At 50.4% G+C, this 26,232-nt stretch overlaps 13 protein-coding genes across 13 annotated transcripts; 6 read left to right on the forward strand and 7 right to left on the reverse strand.

Annotated features, from left to right (window-relative positions):
- Positions 1–238: 238 nt before the first annotated feature.
- CDEST_15611 (Putative FAD-binding 8, ferric reductase, NAD binding domain-containing protein) lies at positions 239–1,887 on the reverse strand (the record flags this gene model as incomplete). Its single annotated transcript, XM_062931766.1, has 4 exons — positions 239–478; positions 526–593; positions 640–1,345; positions 1,405–1,887. 4 exons carry the CDS (start codon positions 1,885–1,887, stop codon positions 239–241), a joined length of 1,497 nt encoding a protein of 498 aa, XP_062787817.1.
- Positions 1,888–2,407: 520 nt separating this feature from the next.
- CDEST_15612 (uncharacterized protein) lies at positions 2,408–4,323 on the forward strand (the record flags this gene model as incomplete). The annotated part of the gene is made up of 2 exons (XM_062931767.1): positions 2,408–2,831; positions 2,884–4,323. The coding sequence occupies 2 exons, from the start codon at positions 2,408–2,410 to the stop codon at positions 4,206–4,208; spliced, it is 1,749 nt and encodes a 582-aa protein (XP_062787818.1). The 3' UTR covers positions 4,209–4,323.
- A 1-nt stretch (position 4,324) lies between these two features.
- CDEST_15613 (uncharacterized protein) lies at positions 4,325–5,968 on the reverse strand. Its single transcript, XM_062931768.1, has one exon. The coding sequence runs from the start codon at positions 5,921–5,923 to the stop codon at positions 5,657–5,659; it is 267 nt and encodes an 88-aa protein (XP_062787819.1). The 5' UTR covers positions 5,924–5,968; the 3' UTR covers positions 4,325–5,656.
- Positions 5,969–7,847: 1,879 nt separating this feature from the next.
- On the forward strand, positions 7,848–8,375 carry CDEST_15614 (uncharacterized protein; the record flags this gene model as incomplete). The annotated part of the gene is made up of 1 exon (XM_062931769.1): positions 7,848–8,375. One exon carries the CDS (start codon positions 7,848–7,850, stop codon positions 8,373–8,375), a length of 528 nt encoding a protein of 175 aa, XP_062787820.1.
- Positions 8,376–9,215: 840 nt separating this feature from the next.
- On the reverse strand, positions 9,216–10,679 carry CDEST_15615 (uncharacterized protein; the record flags this gene model as incomplete). The annotated part of the gene is made up of 3 exons (XM_062931770.1): positions 9,216–9,652; positions 9,706–10,481; positions 10,552–10,679. 3 exons carry the CDS (start codon positions 10,677–10,679, stop codon positions 9,219–9,221), a joined length of 1,338 nt encoding a protein of 445 aa, XP_062787821.1. The 3' UTR covers positions 9,216–9,218.
- A 955-nt stretch (positions 10,680–11,634) lies between these two features.
- Positions 11,635–16,052, forward strand: CDEST_15616 (Putative JmjC domain-containing protein). Its single transcript, XM_062931771.1, has 2 exons — positions 11,635–14,398; positions 14,613–16,052. The coding sequence occupies exons 1-2, from the start codon at positions 11,816–11,818 to the stop codon at positions 14,760–14,762; spliced, it is 2,733 nt and encodes a 910-aa protein (XP_062787822.1). The 5' UTR covers positions 11,635–11,815; the 3' UTR covers positions 14,763–16,052.
- On the reverse strand, positions 15,360–15,960 carry CDEST_15617 (uncharacterized protein). The gene has a single exon (XM_062931772.1). It carries the CDS (start codon positions 15,619–15,621, stop codon positions 15,361–15,363), a length of 261 nt encoding a protein of 86 aa, XP_062787823.1. The 5' UTR covers positions 15,622–15,960; the 3' UTR covers position 15,360.
- Positions 15,962–16,859, forward strand: CDEST_15618 (uncharacterized protein). The gene has a single exon (XM_062931773.1). The coding sequence runs from the start codon at positions 16,148–16,150 to the stop codon at positions 16,850–16,852; it is 705 nt and encodes a 234-aa protein (XP_062787824.1). The 5' UTR covers positions 15,962–16,147; the 3' UTR covers positions 16,853–16,859.
- CDEST_15619 (uncharacterized protein) lies at positions 16,756–20,390 on the reverse strand. The gene is made up of 3 exons (XM_062931774.1): positions 20,191–20,390; positions 19,051–20,141; positions 16,756–18,991 (listed from the first exon to the last, which is right to left on the reverse strand). The coding sequence occupies exons 1-3, from the start codon at positions 20,264–20,266 to the stop codon at positions 18,380–18,382; spliced, it is 1,779 nt and encodes a 592-aa protein (XP_062787825.1). The 5' UTR covers positions 20,267–20,390; the 3' UTR covers positions 16,756–18,379.
- A 461-nt stretch (positions 20,391–20,851) lies between these two features.
- CDEST_15620 (uncharacterized protein) lies at positions 20,852–22,489 on the reverse strand. Its single transcript, XM_062931775.1, has one exon. It carries the CDS (start codon positions 22,111–22,113, stop codon positions 21,058–21,060), a length of 1,056 nt encoding a protein of 351 aa, XP_062787826.1. The 5' UTR covers positions 22,114–22,489; the 3' UTR covers positions 20,852–21,057.
- A 667-nt stretch (positions 22,490–23,156) lies between these two features.
- Positions 23,157–25,395, reverse strand: CDEST_15621 (uncharacterized protein). Its single transcript, XM_062931776.1, has 5 exons — positions 25,231–25,395; positions 24,928–25,183; positions 23,828–24,874; positions 23,495–23,780; positions 23,157–23,446 (listed from the first exon to the last, which is right to left on the reverse strand). The coding sequence occupies exons 1-3, from the start codon at positions 25,351–25,353 to the stop codon at positions 24,048–24,050; spliced, it is 1,206 nt and encodes a 401-aa protein (XP_062787827.1). The 5' UTR covers positions 25,354–25,395; the 3' UTR covers positions 23,157–23,446; positions 23,495–23,780; positions 23,828–24,047.
- CDEST_15622 (uncharacterized protein) lies at positions 23,207–24,045 on the forward strand. The gene is made up of 3 exons (XM_062931777.1): positions 23,207–23,448; positions 23,497–23,783; positions 23,833–24,045. The coding sequence occupies exons 1-3, from the start codon at positions 23,269–23,271 to the stop codon at positions 24,011–24,013; spliced, it is 648 nt and encodes a 215-aa protein (XP_062787828.1). The 5' UTR covers positions 23,207–23,268; the 3' UTR covers positions 24,014–24,045.
- A 27-nt stretch (positions 25,396–25,422) lies between the features above and the next one.
- On the forward strand, positions 25,423–25,766 carry CDEST_15623 (uncharacterized protein). The gene is made up of 2 exons (XM_062931778.1): positions 25,423–25,508; positions 25,569–25,766. Exons 1-2 carry the CDS (start codon positions 25,449–25,451, stop codon positions 25,638–25,640), a joined length of 132 nt encoding a protein of 43 aa, XP_062787829.1. The 5' UTR covers positions 25,423–25,448; the 3' UTR covers positions 25,641–25,766.
- Positions 25,767–26,232: the final 466 nt, after the last annotated feature.

A 26,232-nucleotide genomic window follows, 5' to 3' on the forward strand; every position in this document is an offset into this window, starting at 1 on the left:
GCACGGACGTGTGAGCTCAAGCATCGGCATTTTAATAAGTTCGGATAGGCCTAGACAGCGAAGATGACGCATCGTCCGCTAAGCGCGGAACCTAAACTCTGCTCTATTCTAACGCAACGGGCGGTACTTTGTTTGCGTGTGTGTATGCTTTTACATCTCTGGCTGGTAATCTAATTCCGTCATGTCGACTTTGCTTCCCAAATAGCCCTGAACAAGCTTTCGTAAAGCATGCCTCACCTCAACCGATGCCGACACTATGCGAATTAGAACTAGCATGAGTAAGTTGGAGGGCTGACTTGCCCAAGACTAGCATGTCCTCCCTCCTCTTCTCTTTTTCCTGGACTCTCCGGATGTACTTGCCTTCAACTTCCGTGCGAAGAATAGCATCGAAATCTGGAGTGCCCTTCACAATCGTAGCCCGAGGACTTATATCATGACTTTGAGATATGTGCTCGATATATATAGATATTTTCAAGATCTGACCTGAGTAAGCCGCCGAATAATGATTTCTGCCACACAACTTACGTATCCGTCATCCAAAGTGTCTTCCATGAGGGCACCATCCAGCAAGTCCTTGACAGCAACCGCCAGTTCTCGATGTGTTAGTCAAGCAAATAATCCGAGCCACTGAGATCTTACCAATAGTGCCCAGTTTCCACACCAGGTGAATGCGGCGAGTACGAGCTTTGCGGCTGTTGAATTCGTAAATCAGCTTCTTCAAGTATGGTAGCTGCGCTGCGATCCCGTAGCCACTAGCAACCATGAGGACAACATCATAGTCGGTGACTGGAATACTTGTGCCATGTGGACCACTAAAGAGGGCAAGGCAAGTCTTCTGAGCCTTCTGCGATTTACTAAACTGGAGAAATTTCTGAGTTAGCCCCAAGCGAGGCTCGACCAACAAATCAAGTGTGTCGAGAGGCGAGTCGGACCACGATACGACTACAAAAGGGTGGGTTTGCCAGAGGGATCGAAGTCTCGCCGATGGAGTAAGTACCCAAAGACTTATTGACTGTCCAGCGTCAATGAGGACTGGACGTGACAGCGACAGTTTAAGGATAATGACGTCGCCGGAGTTGTTGATTGATGTCCGAGGGAAGCCATGACCTAAAAGTCCGTTGCGATGAACGACTAGACATGATAGAAATAGCAGGGATAGAGCGGATGCGCCAATCAATACGTAGAGACACAGGCGCGCCAACGGCGGTTGCAAAGCCAGGTGCTCCCATATCCCGTAGATAGATAATATTGCCAGGCCTTGATGGAGACGCATGAAAACTTCATAGAAGTTATCTTTGAAGGCTGGGATAGAAAGAAGGACAAGAACTCCGATAGCTGACGCCGCCTGCCATTTCTGATTAATCGATCACTCAGGGCTTAGGCATTAGACTTTGCACAACTTACCAGAACCGCCCCTCTGTTATCCGATACGTCTAATGGGAACGGCTTGGAAGACATCTGAGCAACTATCGAATGGAATATAAGTAGCAACAAAGTCATGATGCCCACCAAGCCGTGCAAACGACAAATCGAACGCCATCCAAGACCAAGCAAATTAGTCAGTGAGTCAAGGTGCCATGCTACATATTGAAAAACCATGTTGACGAGAGCCAAATCAGCCGCACGTCGTCCAGCGTCGGAGAGTGAAGGACACTGAAACCAGAGACAGAGGATGTTCAACGCCAGGTAAGCTATTGAAGCCAAGACATCCGCCAAACTCCATTGGGCACATAAAGTCGGATAAACGAGATATCTGAGGATAGGAATTCGCACAATGGATCCCAATCGTGACAGCCATGAGCGAAAACGAAGACAGATGAAGAACACAGGTAGGCTGAGAGCAGAAACAGCATAAACAATAATGAGACGATGTTCTGAGTTTTGCATGTTTAGCAGGCAAGTACTACTCGAGGTAAGTTGCAGCGAAGGGCTCAGATTTAAATATGTCGCTAGTGTAAGCCAATACTGTACTACGTCTTAAAGGTTGGCTGTACTGTAGTATGTACAGTACAGCATGATAGTTGTTTCTAGCTCTGGTCATTTCTAGCTCTGGTGTCAAGGGTCGGTCATGTAGTAGCCTGGGGTTCGGTCTTCCGACCGAACATTGTCTTTTGGCCCGCTGGCTCAACGGTGGTAAACCCAATTTTTGCCGTTCCGTCACATCTAGTCATTTCTGGCTTTGGTCATTTCTGGCTGTGGTCATTTCTTGCTCTGTCAGTGACCGCTCCCCGATTGCCTGGTCACTCAGCGAAGCCCATTACAGCTTTTGCTGTAGCTACCGCATTAAACAAAAGAAATTCCTGAAGTAGGTACTGTAAAATTGGGTTCCCAAAAGATATTTAAAGCCGTGGAGGCCCCGTCGCTCAAACTTCTTTCTCACACTCAAATCGTAGCATTTTCATCAATCATGTCTGCAAAGAATCAAGTTACCCCAAAGAACCCCCTCACTCCTTCTGATGCCAAAGGCTCCCTAAAATCTTTTGGTCTGGCGTCACCAGAACCGACCCCGGCGGTCGAAGATGGTAGGATCGAAGCTGATCGGCAGAGGATTGCTGCTGCCGTGCACCAGCTCCTTGAAGCTCCCCCAGCCAGCCCGGGGGAGACGAAGGACAACAAAGTCGGTGGAGCTCCAAGCGACGCCAATGCACACCTCGGAGAAGTAGCCTTGGAGATTGAGCGTATCCTTGGCTGCTCTGATACTTCATATGCCGAAATCTTGGGAGTCAAACCAGACTCCACCGAGAATGAAAAGATAGCCGCCTGGAGACACCTAGGATGCTTGTTGCACGCAAAGTCCACTGACCACAAGGATGCTGCGGTGGCTTTTGAAAGTAAATTGACTTGTCGTACACCACTGATCTTGTGCTAACACAACTCCGTAAGAACTCCGAATTGCGGCAGAAAACCAGAGTGTAAGCCATCTCGATATAGACGAGGTGGTCAGCTGGAACGGCGAGGAGAAGCTCCCGGATCTTGATGAAGACACCCCAATGGCTGAAGATGCCATCCCCGTCCCGCCGGCCTATGTGACAGATATTTACGACAAGGCGACCCCTACACTTTATCGACTGGGGCAAGACCCTACCGATCCGATCGCGCTGAAACTGTTGCAAGAACTGAACGCAAAGATATCGAAGTCAAACGCAGCGGAAAAGGAATCTTTGGGCACTAACGGTGCTGAGGTTTCCCTAGACCGGTGGTGTATTCCTCTGTCGTTTTTCGGCCCTCATTACAACCAGGTCCTGGAAAATTACAACGTCCTTGCAAAGGATAGAACGAACCAACCAGCAAGAAATGCCATTGCCAAGGAAAAGAAACTGATTGACAGCTTGATCGAAAGAAACCACTTTCCGCAAGCATGGACTGTTGAGACGGCAGATGAGTATTTGCAAAACACGGACAAAGCAACTGCGACTGCCGAAGACATAAAACCCGCTGCAGATGAGGCGACCATAACGTATCCGTGGACCACAGCCAAGGCGGCCGATGGCTCCCTCATCATAGGCGTGCGAAAATGGGGTGGATTTGGGACCCAGGTGTGCATTGAGATGCAGGAAAAAGACGGACGGATTATTCGCCGTCTCGAGTCGGCTTCTGAAATTGGGCTCCAAAAGGTGCAAAAGTACTGGGAGACGGATGGCTTCAAGAACCTCGCAGAAGGCCAATCTCAGTGGTCCTACAGAGATCGCAACGACTTCGAAGAGCTGCTTTGGGTCACCAAATCCCAGACGAAGCGTAAGAATATTGCAGCCAATAACAAAGACCCGAACGCAGATTGCTGCGTCAAGTTCCACGACAAGGGTATTCAGATCCTTACCGTCACGAGCTTTAACAAGGTTCTCGGTCCTTCGAGTGCAAGAGCTGAGATCGAGAAGGTCTGTGTGAGAGATAATATCTCCCCACCCTGGAAAGCTGGAAATGTCAGCCAGTACTATGATCGATCAAAGGTTGAAAAAGACCCCGTTCGTCGTAGGGCCCTGGAGGACGCTCAGGCAACTTCGTCCATCGACGATCGCTTGGCCCAGCGAAAACTGAACCTGGATGAAGCTGCAGGGCAGGAGAGCCGAGTGGCCGAGCAGCTGGAGGACAGAGTCAAAAGTCTTGAAAAGGAAATGAAGGATATGAGAAACATGGCGACAACGTTGAATCGCAACATGGAGATGCTGATGGGAATGTTTAAGGAGTTCATGGGGTCAAAGAAGGACTGATCACTGTTTTCTGAGGTCGCGGCTGGTACCGCTCCGTCTTCTTTTGCCATGTTTTCTCTAGGCGCACGCGTGGCTTTTGCTTCTTCTTCTTCTTCCTTTTTTTCTTTTTTCGGCATGTTGTGAGTTAGTTATTACTAGATAGAGTGCAATTCACTTAGTTGTTCGTCTTAGTGTACATCTTTCCCTACCTCAAAGGTGTTTCTAGACAACTGCCAAAGTCGAACACCTTCGAACACTCATAGCGACCACCCAAATCATCCCCTGACCGAGGGATGGATGAGAGACAGACTGGGACAGCCGAGGTCTCTACAAGCTCGGGACGCGACTAGGAAAGTCAACACTACACACATCAGGACGCAAAAAAGCGCACTGGCAAGGTCGGCCTCAAGGGATGCATCATCAACAAACCCGACACCGACAAATGCGAATGTATCCGCGACGGGACGTGTCCGAGGACGTCCATGGACAGCATTGGAACGTCATTGGAACCGGCAATCGCTGGGCGAGGTGAGTCGGCGACACATGTCCGAAGTGCAGCCTGTCAAAAGGCCACTGGAGCCTTCTCAGATACACTCTCTCACTGGAAAGAAGCTGCGAGGAATCTTCGCGTTGACCTCTTTTGCTTACAGCTAGCGACCTGGCTGTCAGGTCCTGCAGAACCTGCGACGGATCAATCTCAACGGAGCGCAATTTCGCCGTTGTCGTCCTCTGTGGATGGCGAAGCGGATGGTAAAGCGGACGATGCCGCACTAGGGGTGAATAGGAAATCAATTGTATGCCTAGCAATTTTGGTTGTGACATGAATGCGAACTCAAGGGTCACGATAGAGGACGGAATGAAACAAGTCAAAGCTGCGCTGTAGATGGACACTTGTCTCGCAGCTTTGTGTATGTCAGTTGTTGGTTCGGCAGCCGCTGTGAGATAGGCAGGCCTCTCTCTGTCTGCCGCAGTGCGTCATAAGCAGTGTGCATCTTGGTTACCTGACATCAATGGTCTGAAGCAAGTTCTCGGAGGATAATGAAGAAACTAACAAGATTTTGCTAGGAGGGGCCATGGTTTGATTTAATACTTACACCTTTCCACGCAAGATTCATAGGTGTAACAGTATGATGTCATCGCAAGGAGTGTTGAAAAGGGGCAGGCAGCTTCTAGAATGCCAATGCTTGATTGCTTGTTTGTTTGTCACCCAAAGGCCCACTCACACTTCCAACCCTGCTATGACTCACAGCGAATACCAGGGGTATTCTCAAAAGAGAAGAACAACAAGGAATGACTGAGGCGGATAATCCTGTGCTGGTTTATGATTGTGAAGCTGTGAATGCATATGTTTATGGCACATTCCCCATACCCTCATCTTGGATTTCTCATAACCAATGAAATCTACTGTACTGGTGAATTGCCTTTTGGTGAGCTGATAGATCCCTCCCCCATGCTGATGCTAGCTGTTTTCAAGGGTTCAAGGAAACGAGTTGATCGCTGCCATAACTTCCTGTGTCAACATGGACTTGGTTGGCTGTTTTATCGAGATATCCTCGGGTGTGCATTGAATAGAACCGGAAGCCAGCCGTTGAATTCTCCAGTACAGTTGTCTGGCCAGAAGAGGCGTCCAGAATGGGTTTCCAGGGCAGCTGGCCAGAGTACGTAGCCAGAACTGGTGTCCATGACCTACTCAGAAGCCTTTGCGTTTGAGGGCAGCGCCTCGGTAGAGAAAACATGGTGGTCAAAACGAATGCAGCCCGGGCATATAGGCTCTGGAGCAATTTCTGTTGCTGACTGGACCTCTATTTCTGGTTGCACGTTCATTAGAGACGTCCACTTAAGTTCTTACCGCCAAGTCTAATGCTCAGAGTCGCTTATCATTCCATCCAAACACGCAGCGTGGCGCATGACCAGTGTAACGCACAGGCAACAAGCGACTGTGTGGCGTGGCATGGGCTTTGGTTGATGCGCGTTGGAGACACTGTGTAGCGCCTAGGAAACTGAGACGATGACAATACTGCGCTGACTTGAACCGTCCGATTGAGGGGCGGACCGTTTAGGCTGCGTGGACCTGTCACGGAAACGGTATTGCTTACCCGCCATGAACGAGTGGACTAATTGTTGCTGGAACCGTACGAGACAATTTGCATACAGTGAGCCATTTTGGCAAATGCCAAGTGCAGATGTACACAGTGTATATATTTGTCTCAGATTTGGAGATACTTTAGACTGTCGGTAGGTAATCCAACAGCGGCTTTTCTTGTCGGGATGCTGCTGACACAATAGCCAATTCTGGCTCCAAAAAGCCCATATGTACCATTGAGCCAAGCGCTTCTGATACAGCCGTGCGAGACAGCACTGTACCAGCGCCAAAAGGAAACTTGTCTTTACGGAGAGACCCTAGACAGTTTTCAAGCAATGATTCTGCACTGTATATCCATATCTGAAGCATTAGTGTGGGTCCGGATAGGTCCGTTTTTGGATGTAATCAACGTTTAGAATCAACCTCAACGGAAGGGCAACACGGTAGGCTGATGATGTGGAACATCACCTTCATAGTGTGTATACAATTGAACAAGCACTGTGTATTCCTCAAAGTCGGGTCTAACGGCTACCCAGCCGGGTAAGCTAGACACTGCATCTTGTGGTCCACACTGGTACCATGGGGCACCAGATGTCGTGCGTACAGCGTATGCTGAGTATACCTAGAGGAACTTACGCCACATACAATCGCAGCATCTATCGGATTTTAAGAGCACATAGCAGCTACTTTTTCCAACTATTGATAATCCGTCAAGTATACTAAAGTACCTAGCCGTTATCCTCACCGTAAGTGAAGCCTTCAAGTGGAAGTGGCCGCTGAATTGGTCACAGCCGAACGGCAGGTTCGGGTTTGCTTCTATGATGTGCTTACTCATGCTTGTTTCCTGGCTATCCTCTCCTGCGATGCCGGCCCTTGGTACTGATGACTACGGTGAATACCTGAGTAGCATCCACCCTCATTTGGGGAACTTGTCACAAGCCTCAGCACTCAATCATATTCTGGCAAAGGTTGGCTGGCCTCCAGCTCTACAGCAAGAAGTGGCGCCCAATCACTCCGTATGTACCCAGCCATCTTTGAACACCCATTATTGGCATCCGCTTTGAGCGTCAGCTTTGAGCACCCCGCCTCGAGGACGCTTTGGCTACAGGTTTGGTGCACGTTCTTTTCAAGCTCAACGAATGCGGCTCCTTCGTGCAGAATATGTGGATCACCTATTTCTCGGCACCAAAAGTCCACAGAAGCTTCGAGAACAAGTGTATGGGGCCAAAAAGCTACTAACGCAGTGTGCCAAATCTGCTTACCTTGAAGCTGACAACAGGCGAAAGTACTGGCTCCTTAGAATCCCGGGGACGCTGCGGTACAGCAGCACCGCAGACATCAAAATGGATCAAGGCCGTTTTTGTTTCTGTCTTCGGTTTCTGGCTCCGACCACAGAGTGGTCTAGAATGACGATTACTACGGCGTACTCCAGCGCAACAGCCATTCTGAGGCCCAGCACAATCACGATGCTAAGATCATTCTACCATTTTCCAGTTTGGTGCATCCAAGATGTATAAGTAATGACCATCAGACGATCCTAACAATTGTGGCGTAGCACAGGCTTCGACGGTCACAGGATGGCGTCTCTGAATCAGCGCCCGCTCAAGAAGCGAGACAGGACCAACGAAAATTTTGACAAGGCAACAAAGAACTTGTTATCGCGATGTGACCACATTAGGCAGCGATATGGCGCAGACGTATACATTCAAGTCCGTCGGATGCATAAACACTACGAGTACACTTCCTCGAATGAGCCATCGTGGCCGAAGACCAAAACAGAAATGGTGAGTGCGATTGTGGAGCAACCGCTCAAGGCTAATGTTGGTACCTTGAAGCAAAGAACGTACCCTGTTCCTGTGATGAGAACGCCCCCGGACTTTGTCAGTCGGCGAAGCCGTGCACCGACCAGCCACCCCTCTTCTCCAACTCGCAGACCAAGGGCCGCCGCCAAGGAAAATGACGCCCAGCATCGCGGTGACGATGGATACTCAAAAGTAGACAGCCCCAAGGCCCCGGTCCATCATTCCGGCAACCCAATGGAGCTTGAGGAAAGATCGGAGGTTGTAGCACGTTGCAGGGAGCTAGTCAAGAGTGACAGCTCGTAAAGGGCATCTGTAGTAAATCGTAGATTTGATTTGCCAGCCGGGATTCGCTGTGGGGCAAACTGGGTTGGAAGTGTGAGTGGGCCTTTGGGTGGCAAACAAACAAGCAAACAAGCATTGGCATTCTGGACGCTGCCTGCCCCCTTTCGACATTTCCTTGCAATGACATCATGCTGCAACACCCATGTGAATCTTGCGCAGGCAGGTGCAAGTATCTAAATTAACCCGTTGCCCCTCTGCGCTTCCTGTCTTATCCTCAGCAATTTGCTCAAGACCATTGATGGCGGCTAACCAAGACGCACACTGCTCAGGGCGCGTTGCAGCAGGCAGAGAGAGGCCTACCACACAGCGACTGCTTAACCAACTAACCTACATGAAGCTGCAGGACATGTGCGTGTATTCAGAGTGCGATTCACATCACTATCATTAAAGACTCTTTGATTTGAGTTCAATTCACATCCATAATTGCTAGGTATACGATTTCAAAGTTACCCTAGCGCAGCATCATCACCCTAACTATCCGCAGATGATGGCGGCGGCGACGCTGCACTCCACATCGGGACTGATCTCTCGCAGGTATCACAGGACCCAACAGCCGGGCCACCGTTGCAGGCTAGAGAGGTCAGAGAGAAGATTTTGGCAACTTTCCAGTGAAAGAGGGTTTACATACGAATGGTCCGGTGGCCTTTTAACAAACTGTGCTTCGGACATCCTGTCGCCCAACCTACCTCGCAAGAAAAACGAAGTCACCATCTCTGTTCATCAAGATCACACAGGCTTAAAGAGTAAATTCCGCTATCTGTATACTCGACAATCAAGTGGGAATGTGGCAGTCCATGTCCCAACCTAAGCATTCCCCTTCTTTTCTTCGATCTTGGGGCTTCGTCTCTGAGTCAGCGTCTGGATCCCCGAGTGCTTGAATCCTTCCATGGCCGCATTGGGTTGAGTTTTCAAGAGAGTCGATATGATTATCTTGAGATTACATGAATCCGAATTATCTGGATAATCCATATAATAGGAATCTCTGCGGTGATTCCAATGAGGGCAGTGGAAATTATTCACCATCTTCTCGGTGTCGAGGATAGAATACCCTGTGTATGGCTCCTTCGGGACTGGATTCAACAACTTGTGCCTATCCATTTCCTTGGTTAAGGCCCCGAGGAGCATGCTGGAACATTCAAAGCTGCATCCAGACGACCCCTTACGGAAAGCCTCCAAGAGAGTCTGAAGAGTCTTCAAGATGAACTCGACTGCCTCTTGTCTCTGCCAGTCGATCAGGTCTGTTCGCGGTCAGTTTGTTCCTGTTGAGAGTGCACCGGACAAAATAACTCACCAGTTACGATCGACGGGATCGGAAGCTCCAGGGTCGGTACCGGCCCCGTGCTTTGGGTGACCGCTATCTTGGTCATCTGGGAGAAGATGTCGTCTTGTTGAAAAACGTGTGAAATGAGGAGCCACAGGACCATGTCTCGGCCGTATTGGGTGGGAAGCTTATTCTTGAGCACACCGATCCAGATGGATGCAAAAACTTCAACGACCTCGGGAGAGTCGTAATAGTCGACAAGAACAGCAATCTTTGCCAGCATCTCGAGACCAATATGACGTGGAACACTTCTCGTTTGCCCGTGAAAGACTCTCATCAATATTAGAAGTGCATCAGGGTCCCAGTCCGACGCGTTGATGGGGTAATAGCCGTCAATGTTTTTCACGGAGCCTTCCATCCAAGGACCTTTGAACTCGGCTTCAAATTTGGTTGATGCCAGCGTAAGATGCCGCGACGAGACGAGATATTTGATCTCGGGCTCTTTTCCTGACTCTGCGGGCTCTTCCTCTGGGTCTGCGGGCGGGTCTGGGGGCGGTGGGCCGGGCGGTTCAGCTTCTGATAGCTGCTGCGACTCATTCTGGGACCAGGACAGGGCATCCGTCGAGGTCGAGCCCGATGCCATGGTGATGCAGAGCGATGAATCACGGCCCCCTGGTTTCTTCTTCATCTTCTTCCCCTTATTCATTTTCTTCGTCGAGATGCTGTGGGTTGCAAATTCCGATCCATCTAGATCATCCGGCGGCGGTGGAGGGTCGGAGGGCTCCGAGACAGCCTGTTCCCAGCCTCTGTAAGAAGTCAGATCAACCTTGCCTTGGGCGTCCTGGTAGCTTTGCACGAGAAGAAGAATTTTCTTACATCCGCTTTGACGCAAGAGATTCGGTTCCCTTGTCTACATTCCAAACCGCAAACGGCGCGTTTGGGCTGCGGAGGATGAGCAACACGTCTCCGTTGGGGTCGATTGTGTGGAAGACCTCGTCGGCCATGGCTGTGGTAACTTGCAAGCCGGACAAAATATGAAACGGGCTGGCTTGCTGCGAAAGACTCCGTGAAATTTACAGGAGGACCCGGGGTTTTTATCCTACTCCCTTTTCACTCTTGGATGCTGCGTTACTGCATCCCATCTGCTTCCACTGATGTGTCTGTGCTGCGGGCACACAAAAGCAAGCTTACAAGTGGGTGCGGAGCTGTTGGCCTCCTGCAGGAAGAGTGGCTAATCACTTGCAATCATCATGCTGGGCACCTCCAACCCCGACGGTACAAACCAATCCTGGATGCAACAGAACATCAGTTGCCGCCAGATTGGTTTGAAGAGCGGCAATTCACCCTCAATGATTCGTGTCTTTTTTTTTCTTTCGGTTTGGACACGTACCGTGTGCAGGAACACTGGCTTTGACATCTTTGAGCAAAATCGAGCGCAGCTCGGTTAAAATGCAAAGTTTCTGATGTCACGCCAAGGAGACGGCGCATTATCAGCCTCCTCAGGTGAAGTTGAAGGCAGGGATGCGAGCTTACCAGGCTTAACATCACGATTGTGTGTGTGCCCTAGGCATTTCACCACAAGCTTCTCTACTTACCAATAATTTATACCTCCGCTGAGTTTTCCCCCACTGCATTCCGTACCTTGTTCTCACGCGTCTCACGCAAAGTTTCATCAGCACCAAACAACATGCCAATCCATCACACAGGACTTCTCTAAGCTTGCAGTCTACTATGCCCCTGTTACGTTCACGAAAAGTCTCAATGGTCTTGTCCCTACTGCGGCAACGGCCTACAGAGCAGATCTGGCGCCGCCGAACCGAGGGTAGGCCCGGGATCCGGCTCGGGACCGCTCTGGTTCGCGTGGTGCAATCCGGGGTCCACGACGAGGGCCGTGGAGATGCCGGATCTTTTGCCAATCCGCATGAGGCCACGACGTGATTGGTTAATACAAAAGGGAAGAATAGACCCACCTTGTTAAGTTATATTTCGACCTGACATTGTGGGTCTTTCATTCTCACCTGAGGCAGGAAGATGATGAAGGAACTTCTATCTTTCACCCTGTCGCCACAAACAGCCATCGAAGCATCTCACGGCGGCGGCGCCCGTGTGGTTCACCCACTCCATCCACCGAGCCTCCACAATGGCCAGTACTGCTGAGGACGATTCTTTCGCAGGCATACGACATGACCTACCCGAACTGCGTCAACGACCGACTAGCGCCGAGCAACCGCTCGAAACCCTTTTGGACTTGACCACTGTCAGCGATGATGCCTTACTTCTCGACACCTGCCAGGCTGAGCAAATAGACCGGTTTCGCCGCGAGATTCGCCTCTGCCAGGACGACGCGACAAAATACAGGCTATGCCTACAGACACGAGACGATCTACTTAGTCAGCACTCAAGCCTGCAGTATCTGATTGCTGCATTCGATCAGGTTATGTTTGCCGAGTGCGCTGAGTATCATGGTTGGAGAAAGAGCAGAAACAAGGCATCAAGCCGACCGACAAATTCCCGAGAGGACGATATCTCAGTATGGGAGCGCTTCGTAGGTGTAGCGAACGAAGGAATGGAGATCAAGTACAAGTGTCTGTCGGCCCTGACGGAGGTGGGCCGTTGCTGGGGACTCGACAAGGTCCAGCACTACCACTGGGCTTCTAAAGGAGAGAAGTACTGCAAGGTGCTGCGCACGGCAGCCCGAGCCGTTCCCGAATGGGCCGAGGCTGCGATAAAACTGAACCGGGTGATGCTTGGACGACACCAACGTGTTGGAGCTCGTCTCGTTAAGTTAGTAGCTAATCCGATCGAGCAGAGGGATCTGGACACTCTCAAAGCATGGTCATACAAACAGGCCTATGTGAAACAGAACGGCCGTGGCCAGCATTCCCTTCTATGCGAAAAGCTCGCAGATACAGACCTGCCCCAGGGGTTTGGCTTCGACAGGTTTGGACTCATGGTTGGGAAGGAGTTCGCCGTCGCATCAGCCGAAAACGATACTCACTCGTTAGTCGTGCCGGAAGCTGCCTCGGAAGGCGACATTGTGAGCGAGTTTATTAGTGAAGTCCTCGCTGCACAACCGGCCGACACTGAAGCAGATATCTATGATTCGCCAGAGGCAGCAGCTACACAGGAAAAGCCAACCCAAGCAGAGAGAACTCTCCGGCCACGGACACAGTCATCCTATCGAGAACCGTCCGGTGGAACCCCAATCTCGAATAAGCACGCTACCGCTATATCAGTTGCTGCCCCAAAGGTACCTCAACGTTGCTGTCCGCCCGAAGTGCCATCAACGTTACTTGCATCTCTTGACAACCCGTTGGCCTTCTCCGCGGACTTGGTGAGGGTATACTCGTCCAACCTCAATCAACTTTGTCACCGGCATCTTCAGCTCTTCGCCAAATCCGTAATGGTTTCCGATCATCAGGTGGGCAAATCTGTGGGATATCAATCGAACGTACCGCTACTGGCGAATCCCTCTGATTCCCTAAAGACCTCACCCCCTCGACGGCGCACCGCCTCTCTCCCCGATATCAACCAGCCTACCCCTTTCTTTAAGAAACCGCGACTTGGTGGCTTACACACACACTGGACCGGGTCAAGAGACATGGGCCGCCGGCCAATGCACGATCAGATGGCCGACGAGGCCTACTGCAAACAAGTGCTCGCGGGGTTGCAGGAGAGGTTGGCGCGAAACAAGTCATTTCTCAACACCCACGGCGAAGAAGCCGATAAACTAGTCTACAACATCCTCCAAAAAGCCCAGCAACCTCAAACGGACGAGAGTTGTGGCGAGGTTGACGCCCTTTTCTGTACCGCAGGCGAAGCGACAAGCCGAGTTGAGTCGGGGTCTTCGGACGTCCCAATTTTTACAGAAAGCCAGCAGCAATTTCGATGGAATGGTCGAGACCGTCCAATCGAGGAGCTCTTCCGCCGTATGGAAGATTTTGACCGATCTGTCTCGGTGCAGGTCCCCTCTCGCAGCTCCTCACTCAGTTCATTTGAAAGCCAGAAACTCAGTCAGGTCAGAAACCGGTTTCTAGAGAAGCTGGAAACCAATGACCCCTGGAACATTCTTGACCTGCGCAGTCCGCTCCCTCCCTCTATTTTGCCTAGTTTCTTGACTGGGGAAAACTGCCAACTGCTTCCTCGCGTCCGAGACATGGTGCTTACTGGGAGTCGTGCGGAGAGGGCAGTTGCGACAGGGGAACAATGGAATGAGTGGAGAGACGTTCTTGAATGGGCGCTTTTATCAGAAGGGGGCCACAACACAGCACCACACATTGACAGTCATGGTCTTGCAACGTGGATCACCTCCCAAGAAGGACGCTTCGGCTTCGGTTGGATGTCACGCCCGACCGTTCAAGAACGGACTGACTGGATGGTCAACCCCCAAGGTTACACCGGTGGCCGGTGGCGATATGTCATTCTCAGGCCAGGCCAGACGGTCTTCTTCAGTTCGGGCACAATCCACTTTGTCTTCCGGGTACATGGTGAGCAAACCTTAGCCCTTGGAGGTCATATCCTCCAATGGTCGACCATTGAACGGTGGCTACAAGTTGTCATCGCCCAAGTGCAAAATCCAAAGACCACCAACGAAGACATGTCCCGTAGCGTACCTACATACGTTCAGGTAGTGGCCAGACTGGTTGCAGCCCGGGTGAAGAGTGGTAGAGTAGATGAGCTCGGAGGCGACAAAGCGGTTACGAGATTCTTTGCTTCTGTCAAGGTAAGAGTATCCTAACACTTATTTATAGTCTTACGAGTTAACGAGGTTAGGAGTTTGAGACGATATATCAGCGAAAGTCGCGGGTGCCTAGCTGATTCGCCGGGAATGAGGTTCGTATGTAGCATCCGACTTAATCATTCAAGGACAATTATATCAAATAAGATACAACAGACAACTCAGTAATTACCACTTCTAACGGTTCATTAACCAACAGATCTCCCTCAAGGCGTTATTTGCCAGCCATGAATCCCCATTCATCGGCTCAAGGCAAAAATTTGACGATAATGCATCCATCATCAACAGCATCCTGTTGAGTTCCAACCTCATTCATGGTGGCAAACTGTGCACTGAGTGGACCATCTGAGCGCATGTCGAGGGTTGATTCCGAAGCCGAACTGGATTCATCTGTACATGGCGATTGGTATTGATGTGAAACGCAATTTTGCCAGCCGACTTGTAGTTCAGAAGGAGAGCCGTTGCTGCTACGAAGTGGGAAGCAGACGTCTGTGTTACTTCCCGCTTCAGTTGTATCGACTGTATTGATTTGGTCTGACATGCTGAAAGTGTGGTTGATGTAATCGGGAGTTGACTGGATAGCCTCTGTATTCCATTCGACGGGTGGTCTTGTGCACGCCTGGGAAAGCACAGGAGCCAAAGTCGGGTCATCTGGCTGGAAAATGACGATCAAGTCGCCTTCCATGATGTGATCGATATAGATTGAACAGGTGGTGGGCGAACCGTGGCCGGCGATGAGAGTTTGAGTAGCTTTGCCGACCACCCGGCCTGACGGACCCATCCGCACGGCCACCTCGCCGGGATAACGAGAAAAGCAGGCAGTTGCTGTACACCGAGATCCTTCAGTAGACGGGAACCAAGCCATCTGAGCAAAGGGCTGCCACGGTGACGTGAATTTCACTTGTCTGCTTCCCATTAGGTCAATACTAAAAACTAAGAGGGCGCTCTTACAATCTCCAATGATCGGTTCTGACCTTCCAGACGTAGTTACACACGGGGTGGGCAGAGATCCGAATGATTTCTGCTCGAATGCTCATCATTTCGTGTTGCATCAGGCACATCGCAACCCGACCTGTTCCGCCCATGGTGCCGTCCTGGTGGACATATAAGACTTGTTGTTCTTCACCTTCCGTTGTCATAAGAGTTCCATCGGGTCGTCGCACTGCTACCCGGACAGTCCTGTAGAGAAGAACGGAAGGTAGGTCCATGCTGTAGAATACCGAAGGCGGGAATAGTAGTCAGAGTAGTATCTGGTGGACTAGACCTCTACGTATTCCAGTGTGAACGTCCTTATAGAGCAGAGAGCCACGCGGGATCCCCTTATATATAGTCAGGTTGGAAGGTCTATCTAATAACAGCATGGCCTAGTGGTTTCCGCTTCCTACATCGATTTTGGTTGTTACCTCGTTGGACAGTTAGTGGACAAGGGTTTCGCGTCGCAGACTGCAGTTTGTGAAGCCAGTTGGGATGGGGCCCTGTGCCAGAAGCCCAATTATGTTAGCTGCATAGCTGCAAAGAGTCAACGCTGGAACAGTGCAACTAGACAAGTGACAAACGCGCATCTACGACCGCGCGATTCCTGCGCTTACAGGTAGTCTCTGCTCCGGGTCAAAGTTTGGCCGATGCTTGTGGATTTGGTCACCAGTCATTCGAGACATCACTCCGCTGATTGTCCCCTCCGCAGAGCTCCTTGCTACCTACGGCGCTACAGAGCTCGACTGCTTGATCGAAAGCATGAATGAAGGATGGAACAAATCTATTCCGCTTACCGGCACCCGCCCGCAACCCGACTACTCCGTGGGGTTCAGACGTGAAGCGTTCACCGACGACCAGCTTGAAAAGCTTTCACCGTTCATCGGCAACTTCCTTGATGGGGACCAGTCGTTCTTCATGGCCACGTACATGATGTATTTTCCGTTTCTGACGTGCGAGGTTAAGTGCGGCGCCGCAGCTTTAGATACCGCGGAGCGACAGAATGCTCATAGCATGACGTTTGCTGTTCGGGCTGTTATTGAACTGTTTCGGCTTGTGAAGCGAGAGGACGAACTCAATCGTCGAGTCACGGCGTCTTCAGTTTCGCATGACCATCGGCTTGTAGGAATTTATGGACACTATGTGGTGATTGATGGCAAGGACACTAAATTTTACCGCCATCCCATCCATGAATTTTCCTTTGCTGCTCTGGATGGCAAGGGGAAACGGACGGTATACCACTTCACGAAGAACGTGTACGAGATTTGGATGCCATCACACTACAAACAGATCTGTTCAGTTATCGACCAGCTGCCGTCTCACTTGTCACAGTCGGAGATTGTCTCTGTACTATCAACAGGAGAATATGACCAGCACTTGGGCGTTGAACAGCAAGACGAATCTGCGGATAACTCATTTGCGGGATCAAGCGAAACGAACAGGCCGAGGGTTCTAAGCCACCCATAGCCTTCTCCAAGCAGCCCATCACAGTTCAAGTACTTTGTGTTTGTCTAAAGAAATAATACGCCCCGGTGACATACCACCATCTAAGAATGCAACTCATGATTCCTACAAAATATCATTTATTACCACAGCAAACCTCCACTGTCCAATGTACACAGCATACAGTTCAGGGCAACCTTCTCGTAATTTAGCGATTTCGATCTTCATCCCATCCACCCTCACCAAAACGCACTGTTGTTGTTGTTGTGTTGTTGTTGTTGTATTTTACGCCATGGCGGCAAGAGCGCAACCGCCCTTGCGGCAGACCTCCCGAAGGGTATGTGGCGTGGAGAGCCGTAGGCCTATAACTACCACTAGATACAGTCCAAATCGTCCTCCAAGTCGTGCCTAGAGGCAACTATGTGTTCGAGCTGTCTCTGGGTGCCGCTGGCTTGCCCGAGACAGTGCTCTGGTCGTCCCTAAACCGCGATTCCGCCGGTATTTCCTCTCCTTCGACCCAGAGCCCGCAGGCTGCTGGTTTACACAACGTCCCAGTAGCCGTCCGAAGCATATCGTGATAGGTTATACCGCCACGAGGGAAACCACAAGGGGCGAAACCTCGTGAGGATAGGTTGTAGGGTTTGCTGTTAGGCTCTGTAACAAGCACAGCCGTGTATTACCGTGGCTATACACAGCAACCCTAGTGTCTGTTTGTCTTTTCGAGGGGGTCTTCGATCGTTTGAGGGGAAAAGGTGTTGAGGGAGCGAAGTCGAAAAGTCGATCGGTGGTGTTCAATTTGGGCCCGGAAGTGCCGCTTGCGCCGGGAATGAAGTTCGCCCGGCTCCTTCGGGAGGCTAGATGGAACCTCTGCTTCCTGCCCTACCAGGAAGACTTCATCTAGCCTGCGGAAGGCGATGTCAAGTCGGCGGCGGCTCGTTAGGTTGAATAATCGTCGGCTCGAATCGAGGGGAAAATGTGCGTTGTTAAGGGTTTGATTAGCGTATAGCTAATCTGCCCCAGCGCGCGGCGGCAAACCGCGGGAACTGGGGCCCCTCCTTAGCATGACACTAACAGCCCGTGCCAAGCCGGAGAGATGTTTCGTGGAGGTTGCCAAAACGCACTGAAACCTCGGAAGTACCAGTGTTACATGTCTGGCACACCGTCCGCCGTCTGTAGCAGCTCCTTATCTGCTGATAGTCGGGTCAGTAGCCTTCTACCGCAAAGAAATAGCAGCCGTTAGTGACATCCCCACAACCCCGTACAGCTAACCCTCTCACAGCTCGGTGATCAACACCAAGCGCAGGCCCTTTGGCACCGCAACCTCCGACAAGTCATGAAGGATCCACCCGCACTGATCCGCCGGTTCGTCTGCGCACCCGCTCCGAGGATTTCATGCTGTCCGCAACATCATCGTGCCCTGACGGCCGCCAAAACTTCGTCTTGTTGCTGTGCAAAAGAAAACACTGCTGTACGTCACCATGCCCCTCAGTGTCTAGCTCATATCTTGTTTCTGGTTTAATAACCAGCTCCCTGTCAGCGCGGCTCCCCGAATCAAAGTCTAGTAGGTGGACTCGACTTTCCCATGTAACACACTTGGCATTGCCTCAAGGTAAACCACCATTCCAACGTGCCATAAAATTGTATCTCAAGCCACGAGATGCCTTCGTTGCCTCTTGGTTTTGAAAGTACCACAGCAGACACGAACGGTCTGTGGTCACTTTTAGAGAAGCCGAGCCATATGCTTTGATGGCCGTCCGCTCGGAGAGGACCTCCCAAGCTATCAAGACGAACCTGGCCAACACAAGACTGGCGGCCCTCAGGAAACTGAAGAAGCAGACCAATGATATGTCGTTTCCCGCGTATATAGCGCTGGCACGGCACAATCATCTCAATGTCGTCAAGATCGGCTGTCGTGTAGAAGTAAGACTCAGAGAAGGATTTTGGTTGTCGAGACATAGGTTTTGGGAGAGTGAGCGAGGAATTAGTAGGAGGCGCTGGTTTAGGGGTTTCGAAATAGAGGCTACATACCCCAAGCGGGGAGTGCTCAAAAAAAAACCGGCTGCCCCTGTCTTGAGGTGGAAGGTCGATCAAGGTCGGCAGGGGCAGTGGCTGCGATATGGATTGAGGACCAAAAAGAGCAACACGGCTATGGTTCGTCTTGAGCTATGAACTTGTCAACATACTTCTCTTGTTATCTTGAGTTATCAGGCAGGTTCACTGACAATGAGGGCCAGGTCAGATTCGACTTGGCCGTGTTTCCAGATTTCGGATATTTTTTCTCCTGTTTTGAGAGGAAAATGTAACCAAATGCCTTCTTGATAGCCTTCATAGAAAGTGAGATCTTCTCCAGGGATATGAGCGTGTAACAACATAATCGAGCAGTTCCAGTAAACTGAATACGCGGCTATGCCAGGTTCGTTACAAGCTAACATTGATAATTGAGCTGCCGGCGGGCGAGCCTCCAGTTGAACTAGCCGAAGGGGTTCTGACGGAGGCACAGACCACAAGGATTGAGTCAAATGCGAGCCGGCCTCCTCGCTTTCTACCATGATGGTACGCAACTTGACACCCTGAGGCACGTTAGTCCTGTACCTGGAAAAAAGTGGTAAGGCCCTTACATCGGTTTGAATAACGAGCACCGGACAACGACCCCGTAGCTGAATGATCCTCCACCAAAGACCCTGTCGTCTTTCTACAACTGGAGCCTTAACGGAGCTGCAGAACAGTACCTGCATCGCGCCCAGATGGTTTTCGGCGACATAGATGGAATCAACGGCCTGAGCAGTGTTGGGCGCGAAGATAGACTCCGCATGATCATCGTCGGGTGAATTGCTCAGGGACGAAATATACCGGACTCCTTCAAAATCAATGAAACGCGCCCAAATTTCGGCTGAGACGCGGATGCGAGAGCTACCACTCTCCATATCCTTCGGCAGAATGCGGGTGCATGCCACGGTGTACCGGCGCAGAGCGGTACCCTGAAGAAGGTGCGTCGCAATCTGAGAACGGAGTTCTTGGGGCAAGTGTGGTTTCGCATGCCTCCAAATCGGTGATGTTGACGCGAATTGTATATGGAACCAGTTCATGCGCCTGGTAACCTCAAAAGGCGAAGGTTCGTATTGGTATGTCAACACCTTGAGTAGTGATGCACGCGACGCTAAGGGGACGAGACTGGCACACATGGCATGGCAGCCTACTTCTCGTCCGCCTCGATGAGGGCAAGCACCAAGACACTCCTCGAAACTTGCACCATATTGGTCAGTCATCGACAGATTGTAGGACATTTCACCCGACTGTCGTCCGTCGTTCATCACTACGTTGGTTAATACGTGATTACGGGAAGACAACAAATATTGACTCACCAGCAACGATCCTATCATTTTTCTGAATCTTGAAGCCGCAGAGGCCACACCGCTGCGAAATGCAAGCGGTGGCCATCGTGACTTTGGTGACTGGATGAGAGCGACGGCCGAATGTAAAATGGGACACGGATTTCCCAGTGTTATAAACCGAGGAGTGGGCAGAAAAATGCTAGTGTCTCGTAAAAAGAAATTGAGCTTGCGGTGGAGTTGTCTCAGATGGCCCAGCCTTCAAGTTTCTTTTCTAAGCTGCGAGCCGGGTGTGACAACTAAACAAGATATGTAGTAATCCCATACAGTGTAGGAATTGCGCATGCTATTAAAAATACATGTATACCCCTCCCCTCATTGAAAAAGGCCGGCATTCATGAGAAGCGCTCTTTTTGTTGCATACAGTCGAATAGTACTCCCATCTCTGTGCGACATGAAGCAGTGCGATTACACAGGTTGCTGGACTTTAACTCCTGCCAGAACCTTCCCATATCAATATTGAACTTGTTTTCTCTTCACCAACGGATATTGTAGACTTAGTGACTGCTTTTAAGCATAACGAACAGAACGAAATTTTATGCTCCACCAGTAGTGGTTGCAAGACACGTTCGCCTCGACTTAGATGCAGGCGCGAGTGATAGCTGACAACGTTGGCGAAGGTGCAGGCGACTTAGCAGGTAAGACAGACAGATGATTTATTGATTTTGAAGGAGTGTTGAACATCCTACCGAAAGTAAGACGGTTCCTGGAGTTGAGCCAGCAGGTTAAGAGAACAACCGAGCCATAAAATGAATAAAACTGTTGAAACACTCCCAATTGATATGAGCTATATGCTGAAACGACGTAGAAAAAAGACAGGGGGGGAATAAGAGCGAAGCACTATCTAGGCTTATAGCCCCAGTACTTTGAATCTTCTTTGAAATACCAAACCTCCTTTCCATCCACCTTCTTCTTCTCCCAATCCTCGTTGTTGGTGATGATGAGTCTGCCTCTTTTTCGTTTCCGGAAAAGGTACTTGTCACTTCGGATAGTATGTACCTCCCTTGTGATTGTAACCTGGATATAGTTCGGTTCTTGGCTAACTCCAGCTACATAAGACGGACCAGCTGTGGGCTCATCCTCAGGATCGTCCAATACGTCATCAATCTCCATTGACTGTCCCTGAGGATCCTCCGGATTGGCGTCATATTGGAGTTGAGAGTCTGCAAAAGAAGTGACTGGATTGTTTGTTTCGTACTGGACTGACGACTCTGGTGGCGGATAGCCTTGGTCGTAGTATTCCTGGGGTGATACCGGGAAGTTCTGGTTCGGCATGAAAGATGCTGCTTCTTCTTGGTGATTGGCTTGACTCGCCTGTCCACGGAAATCTTCGGGCGCCGCTGAGAAGTCCTGGCTCGGGAGAACAGGTGCCTCGCGGAGTGGCCGGTTCTGCTTGACATAGTTGCTGAACTCTACAATGCAGTCCCCCTCAGCGGAATCGAGTGGTATGTACGCAGTGTGGCTGCCGCGGGGAGTATCGCTGCCCAGAGGCTCCAGTGTCATTGTTCGCGCCGACACGGTCCAAAATCGGAATCCTTCTCCTAGGGTGGTGAACGCGTAGATCCTTTCCAGACCGTGTCCGACTATTGCTTCTCGTGCCCTTTTCAGGACTTGAGTCTCACCTTCCTCGGGAGACTTATACGAAGGTTTCATTTCCCCAACCATCATCATGTAGAGTGTAAAATGGTCGTAGTCAAGACCTTGTATCAACAAGTCAACTCTTGCCCTGCCTTTGTCGACGGACTGCTCAATGTTGACAGCATAACCATCTCTGGCTTGGAACAGGGTGTTGAGTGCCGTTTGAAAAGGAGCAACGGCTGCATATTCGAGATTGTGCTGGCGGTGCCTGAGCAGCAAGGCGCGGATGACTGGATAACTTGAAACGAACCTGCTCATGATAAAGATCGTGAACGGTTCAGAACGTGTACAAGTGGTGACAGAGGTGAAGAGCAAAGACCAAGATTTTGAATACGAATAAGTAACTCTTTATACACGGATATCCTAGATACATGTCAACTCTCGCCACACTGTATCGTTGTTGCGAAGCAGGTCGTAGACCCTCTGGCTGGCCGAACGGCCGGCCTTTCGTAGCTGACGTGTCAAAATCTGCACATGTTGTGTTGCACCTGACCGTGAGCTTGGAAATGAGAATGCGTAGTTGCAAAGGTACGAGTATCGAGAATGACTTTGATCTCGCGAGTCTTCACTGCCACTAGTTTGCCTTGCTAAACAAACCGATGTACTGATGTACGAATCTCGATGTCCCTGTTCACGTTGGCCACGCGTCTAAGAATCAAGGACAGGTCCTTGGTCGCATTCAACGAGACCGTAACCCATCGCGCAGGGCTTCAGTGGGCCCCCACCCTTCCACTATTAGATAGTGGGTCCGGATGGCCGTCCAGACATGATTTACAGAACCCGATTTCATGTTCTGCACCGTCGCCTACTGCTTGAGATACCCCGGCGATACCCGCATACCATGTAGTTGCAGCAACATATGACTGATCGGAGAACAGAACATAGAAATGTGTTTCAAATCAGAGTCTAACAATGGGCGTAAGCGCTATTGTTCCTGAACATGTTTTCTTGTTCGGAAATGCCACAGTGCATCAACACCACGGCAGAGCCAAGTTGGCCAAGATGTCAACGCCATTGGTCGTAAGGAATAGAAATTGTAAGTTTGACCCCACAAATTAGAGGCAGACTGGTGGCTGGCACTTTTGGGCATGGCCACAGATATCGAGCGAGACGCCAAGCTGGAACCCCCTCGTTCGTGCCAAGCCCACCCCTGCTTGTCTGGGCTGCCACAACGGAGGCGGCGGTGGAAGGAAGACCAACACACGCCGTCGTCACCGGCTCACAGGTCACTCATGCTGAATTAAAGTGGATCACTGTCGGACTATATGTCGCACCGGTTCAAGTTGAAAGCGGGGCAATAATCATGAACAGCGCTGTTCCCACGTGATTCAGGCATCGTCACAAAATTTCTCCCGCATTCACATCCTAGCCTAAACATCCCGCCTGGCGACTTCGTAAAGCAACCTTTCCGATATGGCGTCGAGCGCCTCGATATCAACGGCAGATGTTCAAGAGAAGTTCACAGAAGCTGCCCACATAGCCATCAGAGATGCATCGATAGGAGAACGAGTTAGGGAGTTCCAACAGGCGGGGTTTCCAATAGAAACCGCAGAAGGATTGGAATTTTGTCAAAGGAATGTGATTGAGGACGCGGTATGAAGGTTGCTCGACGCTATTTTGTTCTCCGCTGATAAAGTACAGCGAATCCGATTCATTTTGGAAACTCTGTTTCCCTGGTGTAGTATCGGAATCTACGAGGTCTACCGCAGCAACCCTGACCGCATTTATGCCTTCATGACTGGACTCAACTCCGAACGAAATGCCGTCGTGGTTCGCCTACAAAGTCCTGGTTCCAAAGTTGTCTTATTTAATGGATCGCACACGCTGCCGATCAAAGGCTTCAATGCCCCCAACGGTCTACTAGAGATGTTGGAGGCTCCATTGAAAGGATGCAAACAAATGGAGATAGACCTGCCTGATGGTGGCTTGTAGGTACCCCTCCAATAGTGTCTGAAATCGGCTAATAAATCACGATAGAGTTCTTCACGATGCGCGAGTATCATTTCGATCGATTCAGGGTTATTCAATCAAGTTTGCTTGTGCTACAAGAGAAGAAATACAGGGTTGGCCAAAAAAGAAGTTTCCCAAAGCATTGTCCTCGCAAGCCGCCGCGATAGAAACACCAACCATTGGCTTGAACTTCAAGTTCGAAGACTAGTCAAGGTATTGAGGTACCGAAATGTTACCCTCTATCAACAATTTCCTCCATGGGTCGACGAGGAGCCGAAACCAAGGTTCTCAAACACATCAGAGTTATCGCCCGTTATCTGAGAAGTATGCCCCGACTGACTTTCAAGCACACGGTAGCCCGGTTCTGCTTCGTACAGTTGCAATGGCCTACATATGATTGGTGCTCTTGATCCAAGCATCATGTCCGTGTCCGTAAACATCAGTGGTGCCTTCGATCCAGGTATCAAATTATTGTGGTGCTGGCTGTTGCCTACAAAGTAGGAAGCACTCAGAAATGACTGATCATGGACGGAAGTCATGTGCGGTATGTGGGTATCCGGGGCGCTTGGTAGCAACTGCTGGTTATTGCTCTCAAGCCACGCGTTTGTTGGGTCGAGCAGTATTCCCAGTTGGTTATTCATCTCGGTGGAAATCTCGTCGCCGAGGCCGGTAGGGACCCTATACTCCAGTGACTCTTGAGGTTCTGTTAATTCAGAAGAAGAAACTTCAGAAGTAAACTGAACCGATCGCTGGGTCTCGAGCATACGATGGTGGGCATCGGCGATCAGGCTAATTGAATCATTTACCGTAACTTCGTCAGGGACCCCTTTTCGCTTCTTGTGTGGTTGAGTCGTAGGGGTTGCAAGTAGTTCAGGTCTAAGGGAACGAGGAGGCTTTGGCAACATTTCCATGCGTAATTGTCTATCCACGTCGCGCCTCAGTGCTTTCCGTCGCTGCAAAACGTACCCGCTTGAAGTGGCCATACCGTATTTGCAAGCGTGGTGTAAGAAGGTGCTGACACGGTCCATAACACGTCCACATGTTGGACACCGTTCGTGGCACGTTGTATCTGGAGATAGGTTAGTATATTAAAGTAAGCTAGAAACATGACTCCATATTCACGTATTGCAAAGTGACGCTGCAGCTCCTTGTATGTATGCTGCTGATTCCAGTGCGAGCAGCTTCGCCGTGGACACCGCAGATCGTGGTTCTCTTCCAGGCCCACGCTTTCCTCGTTGTCCGTTTCCTTGTTCAGCAACTCACAGCTCGCCTCAGTTTCTTCGTTGCCATCTTCATGGTGTTCCTCCTCATTGTCGACGTGCGAGTACGTATGGGACAGACATTTGAGGAATTCCCGAATATGATACTGGAGTTGGGACTACACTACGTCAGACAGCAATTTAGTTACAAAGACATGATACATACCTGGAAGAACCCAATATGCTCGTGTAACGCGTTCGGGGTTGAGAACTGTTTGCTGCAAATTTGGCAATTCATTTTGCTGATGCCACGATATTGGGCGGGGTTGCACGGTTGCATGTCTTCCATACATCAGACGAATCAAGAAAAAGGACCCGGGAGGACCCGGATCGGAAAATATACCATGCCGAGAAAGACCGCCTGCCAAATACATAAGATGACCAATGCCCCCCATGTCCGCCTGTGAGCTGATTCAATTCCCAGCACCTTTACCATCTGGTTTTGTAAGTAGCTCCTTCCCGATATTGAATACCTGGAAAACGTTCCCTGACTCGCTGTTGGAGGCATCTGAGCAGCAATTCCGAGTTGGCGTTCACACGAGAAGACATGACGGCACCGAAATGTACCCGATGTGAAGGAACAGGCGAGAAAGGAGGCTTTAAATGTTCGTGGTGTGACGGCTCTGGAGACGAACCTGCTACAACTTGATACTGGTGCCTTTGATGGGAGTCTTGAATTGAATCCATTTTCAAACAGTGCATGGCCATCTCTGAATTATCTGTATTGCCTGGTAGAGTTCGTGCCGTCAACATCGTCACCCTCACTGCATTATAGAGTAAGCACGGAGTGGACAAGCCACCAGGCAAAAAGCCGAGAATACAACTGCACACGTTAGTCAGGGATACCTCTGATACATCCGCGGAGCTGAGCAAATGTAGGACCATGTCTAGTCGCGTTTGCATCTCAGTGGGTTCGGAACAAGAGAGTTTGTGCTGAACATGGACCCATGTTGAGCCATGTTCCTTGGGAACCAGGACACCTGTTCTGTTGTGTCTCCACTTTGTTCCGAACATGCTACCTTGTTCTATCTCCTGCGCTAAAAGGGTTAGCATCAAATCAAGCGACGTATCGGTTTAAGCAGGAGAGCTTGCACATCGTTAATTGAGCATCGTTAGCCGAGTAAGCTTAAACCCGGGTCTTTGTCTTATCCGGTACAGTCCATGTGGC

Source organism: Colletotrichum destructivum, chromosome 12, assembly GCF_034447905.1.
Source record: "Colletotrichum destructivum chromosome 12, complete sequence".
In the NCBI taxonomy this organism is placed as follows: Eukaryota; Fungi; Ascomycota; class Sordariomycetes; order Glomerellales; family Glomerellaceae; genus Colletotrichum; species Colletotrichum destructivum.

Bases quoted from the DNA above. Each gene is read 5' to 3' on its own strand.
- CDEST_15613 (XM_062931768.1), bottom strand. From the start codon at position 5,923: ATGTTTTCTCTACCGAGGCGCTGCCCTCAAACGCAAAGGCTTCTGAGT.
- CDEST_15616 (XM_062931771.1), top strand. From the start codon at position 11,816: ATGGCCAGTACTGCTGAGGACGATTCTTTCGCAGGCATACGACATGAC. The intron at 14,399-14,612 runs GTAAGAGTATCC...ATTAACCAACAG, and splicing joins GATTCTTTGCTTCTGTCAAG to ATCTCCCTCAAGGCGTTATT.
- CDEST_15617 (XM_062931772.1), bottom strand. From the start codon at position 15,621: ATGGACCTACCTTCCGTTCTTCTCTACAGGACTGTCCGGGTAGCAGTG.
- CDEST_15618 (XM_062931773.1), top strand. From the start codon at position 16,148: ATGAATGAAGGATGGAACAAATCTATTCCGCTTACCGGCACCCGCCCG.
- CDEST_15619 (XM_062931774.1), bottom strand. From the start codon at position 20,266: ATGGCCACCGCTTGCATTTCGCAGCGGTGTGGCCTCTGCGGCTTCAAG. The intron at 20,142-20,190 runs GTGAGTCAATAT...TAACCAACGTAG, and splicing joins AAATGATAGGATCGTTGCTG to TGATGAACGACGGACGACAG. The intron at 18,992-19,050 runs GTCAGTGAACCT...ACAAGTTCATAG, and splicing joins AATCTGACCTGGCCCTCATT to CTCAAGACGAACCATAGCCG.
- CDEST_15620 (XM_062931775.1), bottom strand. From the start codon at position 22,113: ATGAGCAGGTTCGTTTCAAGTTATCCAGTCATCCGCGCCTTGCTGCTC.
- CDEST_15622 (XM_062931777.1), top strand. From the start codon at position 23,269: ATGGCGTCGAGCGCCTCGATATCAACGGCAGATGTTCAAGAGAAGTTC. The intron at 23,449-23,496 runs GTATGAAGGTTG...GATAAAGTACAG, and splicing joins GGAATGTGATTGAGGACGCG to CGAATCCGATTCATTTTGGA. The intron at 23,784-23,832 runs GTAGGTACCCCT...AAATCACGATAG, and splicing joins GACCTGCCTGATGGTGGCTT to AGTTCTTCACGATGCGCGAG.
- CDEST_15621 (XM_062931776.1), bottom strand. From the start codon at position 25,353: ATGGAAGACATGCAACCGTGCAACCCCGCCCAATATCGTGGCATCAGC. The intron at 25,184-25,230 runs GTATGTATCATG...GACGTAGTGTAG, and splicing joins AGCATATTGGGTTCTTCCAG to TCCCAACTCCAGTATCATAT. The intron at 24,875-24,927 runs GTGAATATGGAG...ACCTATCTCCAG, and splicing joins GCAGCGTCACTTTGCAATAC to ATACAACGTGCCACGAACGG.
- CDEST_15623 (XM_062931778.1), top strand. From the start codon at position 25,449: ATGCCCCCCATGTCCGCCTGTGAGCTGATTCAATTCCCAGCACCTTTA. The intron at 25,509-25,568 runs GTAAGTAGCTCC...TCGCTGTTGGAG, and splicing joins CACCTTTACCATCTGGTTTT to GCATCTGAGCAGCAATTCCG.